The sequence below is a fragment of the Nelumbo lutea genome, chromosome 1, assembly GCF_056320005.1.
Source record: "Nelumbo lutea isolate HS-2025 chromosome 1, American lotus-T2T, whole genome shotgun sequence".
NCBI classification, from domain to species: domain Eukaryota; kingdom Viridiplantae; phylum Streptophyta; class Magnoliopsida; order Proteales; family Nelumbonaceae; genus Nelumbo; species Nelumbo lutea.
The window spans coordinates 64323529-64330189 of record NC_142684.1 but is presented as its reverse complement, the minus strand read 5'-3'; the positions used below and the strand labels follow the sequence as shown (position 1 = coordinate 64330189).

The window sequence follows — 6661 nt, the reverse complement described above, 5'->3', positions numbered from 1 at the left end:
GGTTTTGACTGACCTGATCACGAAAAGGGTAGTTCATTGTGTGCTAATATGTGAAGAATACAAAGATACTAAAACATATGATCTTTCAAGAGGATAACAAATTATTGTTGGCCTTTCAATGGGAAGCTCAAGGAGAATGATTAATTGGAAGCCACCTTAAATGTTTTAAATCCAATTTTCATGGTTGCTTCCCGAGTAATCCTAGGGTTGATTTCATCAGATTAAGTTTTGTAGAGTAGTTGAAGTCGCTAATTTATTGAGAGTTGAACAGTTGGTAGTTTTATAAGGACTTAAATTGTTGGCTTCACAGAATTGGTCTTACAAGGACTTAAATTGTGGGCTTCACAGAACCGAATTAGGGTAAGTGTTGAAGTTGATTCTAAAGTGGTGATCTAATGGCTTAACTCTAAAATAAAATTAGTATGGAACTTCATATTTCTAGTTAAGGAGGCCAGAAATCTTGGAAGAAACCAAAACTGCTCATTCAAGTGGATCCCAAGATCAGTTAACTCCCTAGAGCTAGGGCCAAAGGTCTATATGCAATCTGATTTTTGTCTTGCTTAAAGTTTTGTGATCAACTTTATATTGCCCTTGTACTGTCTCTGTTGCCTATTCTTGACAGATGTGGGTTCTTTATAATATAATTAATATAATGTTGATATTTATTAAAAAATATTTACCTAAATTACTAAAAAATGCCATTCCCTCGATTACTCATCCTCGATATTTTTGCACAAATTCAAAAAAGATGTATCAACCTAGAACACGGGATAGTTAACAAACATATAAATAAAATTATCATGCATACAATGCTATAGAAGGAATTAGTTGTCTAGAGGTTAATAAACAACAAATTAGAATCCATTACTGAAAGAAACAACCTTTCAAATCAAAGATTCCAATTATTCATTGATTGAATGCCAGACTACCTGTAACATTATTCAGGAGTCCAATATGTATGTCCTAGCTTGTTTATAGCAGATTTGAATGATATTAGAATTTCTTGATAGATGAAAGTGAAATTAGAATGCTGAATCCTGATTCAGATTGATCCTATTTTCTTGCCCAACTAGGAACTATGTAGAATCTAAAGGAAGTTTCGTGATACTACATTCCTAAGAATATACTCATTTCTATATGTGCATGCTTAATGTAGTTTATTATGCCAATCCAACTCTTATATGATTCATTAAAAGAATCATGGCGCATTGGTACCCAATAAGAGTTGTCTAAACTAATAAAACAACGTAAGTGGTTCTCAAGAATATATTGTATTCTGTCTCTTAGTACACTTTTATCTAAGCATGTATAAAGATTTTTTGTTTATGATTTAGGTTCTAGAGTGTATTAGACATAATTCCTTCATATTATTGACAAAGCAAGTATGAAAAAACTTGTTACCCCATAATTTGCAACTTCCAGTCTAGTAAGATAAGTACATAATAAAACCATTTTTGAACAACATACATGGGAAGTAAAAAAGAAAGAGCAATGGACCTAACGAATGGCTTCATATTGTTATAAATAGATTTGCCTTCACCAGTACAACAACTACTGTAGTGAAATTATCATATACCAATATCATGTTAGAAGCTTCTTTTGCAACCTGCAAAATATAACAAACATTTATGAAGGCATTCAAGAACACAACACAACCATAGACCATAGAAATACCAATAAAAATCTAAATAACCAGTAACAGATGCATAGGAATATCACCACATGACAACCAATGAAAAAAAGTACATTGGCTCCAATTATACCCATTGTGAGTTCAATATCATCTAGTTCAAAAGCAGGAGCATCATAGACTCCATGGTAACCATTTCCCCATTGCTTGTTAAGCTTTCCAAACTAATGTCCTCATAAGGATCAAATACACCAAGTTCACGACAAATTGCTTGTATTGTAAACAATGGATTGATTATTCTTAGCTCCTTAGAATTGGCTAATACAGTCAACATATCTTAACAAATGAATGTAAAGTGGCACATATGTTGACTCACCCTTAGTTCAACCAACCTAAGAAAGACAAGATCATTTCAATGTATAAATAATTAGAAGGGTTAAGTAAGAGATCATTAGCTAGATGATTTTCATCACCACCATAAGTTGTAAATTTAAAAGGATACTCCTTGTATTCAAAACCAAGACAGAACAGTGGCAATTGTTGATATTTTATTAAGGCTATGTTTGGTTTGAAGGAAAAGGTAGGAAAATTTATACAAGATTTGTAAAGGTTTCCATACCTTTCCTTTCCTTTCCCTACTTTTTCCTTCAAACCAAACACAATGTAAGGGAATTTCATCCAATGGGACAACGGTACCATCACATAGTTGCATACAGAAGAACCTCTCCAATATAATCTCTACTACACCCTACCATAATGTAATACTTCTCTTAGAAAATTTCCCCTGGATTCAACATTTAATTGAATTGAATGGGTGCGTGCAGGACAGTTCATGCTTCCATACTAAGGAGTTTTTGGGTTTCTTTTGTCAAATTCATGCATGCATGCCAGAAAATGTACAATAATCCACGTTTCCATGTTAAAGAGTCGACAATGGCACTTTTTCGCCAGGAGGATAGAAATTACCTGAACCCTCTGAGATCCAACCGGGTGATTATAAATACTTTTGAAAGGGAAAAGTCCACGACAACATTTGGAACTCCCATGAAGGCATGAAAAAGATCACAGGGTCAGCACCAAATGCTGACTGGGAGATGGAGGGAACCGATTGGACGGAGACAACAACTCTTTCTTCTTCGTTGTGTTCATTCCTAGAGAGAAGCGAGTGAATTGGGGAATAACAGAGAAGCATCTGCTACAAAGTTATGAAGTTGCATAAGCTCCTAGGTGATCCTCCAAAATCCAAGAAATTGAAAAAGAAAAGGGAATGAATGAAACCAAAACATCCCTTTTATGGGTCCCATTGGTTTATGGTGGTGGTTAATTCTTTGGATGGAAAAGCGAAAAAACTCAAAAAATTGGGGTAATATTGGAAATGAAAAATTAGACTATTCTACCATTTTTCTATTTTCCATTCTCCTTTTTATATATGATCAATAGATTATTATTATTCATGTGAGATATTCCTGATATATGGTGGGATGGGGCTGGTGAGGTTTGAGCTCTGTGAGAAATTAATCCTAATTGGCACGTGGGGCACAAAGAGCTTTTAGTTTAAGGATGACAATTTTCCTCATTTCCCTAATCCCCATGGGGATCTGCCCCATCCGAATGGGGTGGGGATGCGGATGATTCCCCTTAAGGTGAGGCGGGGAGTCCTTGTTGGATCCCCATAATATATATATATATATATTTGAATCTTTTTATAAAATTATAAACTTTAGCTATCTTATTTTTATTTTTTAAATAAAATAAAAAACAAAAAAACAAAAAATAAATCATTAACATTAAAAGAAATTATAAAGAATGGGTCCCGTGGAACTTTATCCCCCTTAACGAGGGTGGGGATAAGAACGGAAATGGAGATTTTCACGAGGATGATAGGGAGAGACTCTCTAGTCCCGCCCCTCCCCGTTGCCATTCCTATTAGCTTTTAGTGCAAAGCAATACGATGCGAAAAAGTGCAGTGGCGAATTCACATCTGCGCGAGCGCGCATTAGAAACATCTCTCGTATCATTGGAATATGATCCCAGATGTGTTGTGGGGCGTTCGTGCGCGTTAAGTGGGGGCGTTAATGTGATCTCTGCCTCTGGCACCGAAAGCTGAACGGCAGAGCGGTTAGTAGTCAGTACAAGTCCCCGGTGGCATGTCATCGTGTGGCTATGCACATGCCACGTTTTCACCTTCGATGCTAGAGCGATGGCTATGCTCATCCCATAATACATGGGCGTTTTACACTCGCCCCATAACACATCCCAACCGTGAATTGTGAATACTCCCTATGACAAATGTGGGAGATGTTCTCAATGCACGCCGAAGGCCGTCAATCTGAACTCACCCTACCATTCTTCCACTGTTAGAAGACTTTAGAGAAGAAAGGTAGTTGTATAACAGCACAATCTTCGGGGCCCCAGTTGTATTCCTTGAGTGCGTAGAATCAACGGGCATTAAACGCTCGTTCAAATAGCACTTCTATGAAGTTGTCAGAGTCATAAACTACGAAATTTATATCCACATGATTCAGAACAAACTCAGAAGCACAGAAATTCCAGCAACAATTGGAAATTTCTTTTATTTTGTTTTTTTGTTTTTTTTTGTTTTTTGTTTTTTTTTTTTCTAACAAAAGTGCTCACGTTATTCGACTGCTTTCATTCGTATACACCGTTCTGCTGCTGCTTTTTCTTCCAAAATGTTTATTTAGTCAATTCAAATTCCGTATCTGATCCTTTCTAAACTCACAAGATACTTCGAATGGCGATGCTGCTGAAAAGGGTCTGGGAGTCTGTCTCAAACCGTTCTTCGAGTTCTTCAGAAAGGCTGGCGATTGTTGCTCCATCACCATCATCAACGGGCGCGTTTGAACGGATCCCTACTGATATATTTCTGCAAATTCTCATGTTTCTTGGTCCCAAGGAAGCGGCGAGGCTCAGTGTGGTGTGCAAGTCATGGAAGTTGCTTGTTTCGGATAATCTCTTGTGGGTGTTCTTCCTTCAGAATCAGCCGGAACCATGGGATTCCATTGTATTCGCCGAGACCCATTTGAGATCGAAGAACCCGCTTCAGTAAGTTGTAATTGTTCTTGTTTCTATGCATCGATAAATGAAAATCCATTAGTTTGTTTTTGGTTTTCTGGTTCTGGGTGGTTGAATTATATAAATCTCGTGGTATCCACTTCATGGACTTACTATTTTTTTGCACTTTTCTTTTTTTTTTTTTTTCTAGAAGTTGAATTATGTGTAATTTTAAAAGTATTTACTTCAGTTAGTTTCCTGCATGTTTGTTCGTCTGTTTGTTTGTCTAGAAGGGAATTAGTTGTCTTCTTTGAAATTTTATTCTTCTGATTGGTTAAAATATACTGATTTTGATGGTACACACTACCCACTGCAGAGCCATGCAAAACAAAAACCTGTATTTTTCCTGGGGGGTAGTTAAATTAATGGATTTTAATGGTCAATGGATTTGTTCAGGGACAAACTAGAATATTACTTCAATCATGCATATTGATTTTGTACTTCTTGAAAGTGAACACTTGTTAGGAAGCTGCTCTCAGTTAATATTGTAAATTGAAGGTTAACTAGTTTGTTGGATTGTTTGATAAAAAAGTCCTCAATCAACAAAGCTATCTTATTAACGAAAAAAATAGAGCTATGATTTTGTACTTCTTGAAAGTGAACACTTGTTAGGAAGCTGCTCTCAGTTAATATTGTAAATTGAAGGTTAACTAGTTTGTTGGATCGTTTGATCAAAAAGTCCTCAATCAACAAAGCTATCTTATTAACGAAAAACATAGAGCTATGATTTTGTACTTCTTGAAAGTGAACACTTGTTAGGAAGCTGCTCTCAGTTAATATTGTAAATTGAAGGTTAACTAGTTTGTTGGATTGTTTGATCAAAAAGTCCTCAATCAACAAAGCTATCTTATTAACGAAAAAAATAGAGCTATCTTGTGAATTGTGATGGGTAAAGTTGGAAACACATTAGCTCTTCATATGATACCACTTTATATGAGTTTAACCCTTTCCTCATTGTTTTTGGATTATCATACTGTATACATACATGAATGTTAACTTAGGTGGACTTAGGTTAAACATTTCTTAAAATTTCCAAGGGGCCTTACCTGAAGCTCGAGTCTGATGCTTAAATACTATACTGTAAATTGATACCAGACACAGGAAAGAGAGAAAATGAAGATATGTATTTCATAGATTAGGAAACAAGTAATTTATATATACAAACTAACCAACTTAAGCAAGTGGGCCCAGTGCGCCATCCATCAAGCTAAGAGATTTTTTCTGTTACAACTGTTATAACAGTAACAGGTAACTTTAGTAACACCCTTCCCCCCTTCCCCCTCAAGTTGGTGCATGAAGGACACAAATGCCCAGTTTGGACACTAACTGGTGAAACTTGTCTGATCCCAGAGCCTTAGTAAAGAGATCAGCAGGTTGGGAACTTCTGGGCAAATGAAAAGCCTTAATTACTCCACTTTGGACATGTTCGCATACAAAATGGCAATTGATGTCAATATTGCTTAGTGATAAAGTCAGATCTGTATAGGTTTCAATTTCAGAACAACAGAAAATAAGAATGAGAAGAAGAGGTAACTTCTCTCTAGTCGGCCAGATTTATTGAGTTTTATAAATAAAAGCACAATGACTATTGTGCCCCCATTTAAGTGTGGGACACATCACCTAACTTAGAATATAATAGTAATTACATCAAGCATATAACATAAAGTAAAATGGCTAGACTACCATTCTACAGCCAACTGTAACACTTAGTATGCTCATGGAACACGGGATTGGCAGCTATATGGAGTGCTGCTTTGCTGTCACAGTGCAATTGCATGGAAGGAAGGAAAACTGTTAAAGTAATGAAGAACATGTTTCAGCCACAAGAGTTCAGCAGTGGTAGTGGCCATGGCGTGGCGTGGTACTCAGCTTCCGCAGAGGACTGGGAAATGGTGTGCTGTTTTTAGACCTCCAAGAGAGTGGAAAGGAACCCAGCAGAGTAAGATATCCCATGGTTGA

The 6661-nt window shown here is 36.5% G+C and overlaps 1 protein-coding gene and 1 long non-coding RNA gene across 6 annotated transcripts in view; one reads left to right on the top strand and one right to left on the bottom strand.

The window, feature by feature from the left end:
- Positions 1-1367: 1367 nt before the first annotated feature.
- LOC148874938 (uncharacterized) lies at positions 1368-2847 on the bottom strand. Its single transcript, XR_016105548.1, has 2 exons — positions 2597-2847; positions 1368-1606 (listed from the first exon to the last, which is right to left on the bottom strand). It is a non-coding gene; the product is annotated as an uncharacterized LOC148874938 (long non-coding RNA).
- A 736-nt stretch (positions 2848-3583) lies between these two features.
- ARP8 (actin-related protein 8) overlaps positions 3584-6661 on the top strand; it is a 112388-nt gene continuing 109310 nt past the window's right edge. For 2 of the 5 annotated variants that reach the window (XM_088966136.1, XM_088966134.1), the window contains exons 1-2: positions 3584-4010; positions 4374-4693. In XM_088966136.1, the coding sequence (XP_088822262.1) occupies positions 4383-4693 (311 nt within the window). In that variant the 5' untranslated portion in view covers positions 3584-4010; positions 4374-4382. Of the gene's footprint in view, positions 4011-4035; positions 4694-6661 lie in introns of those variants that run through there. The other 3 variants (XM_088966137.1, XM_088966135.1, XM_088966133.1) reach the window with 3 other exon arrangements.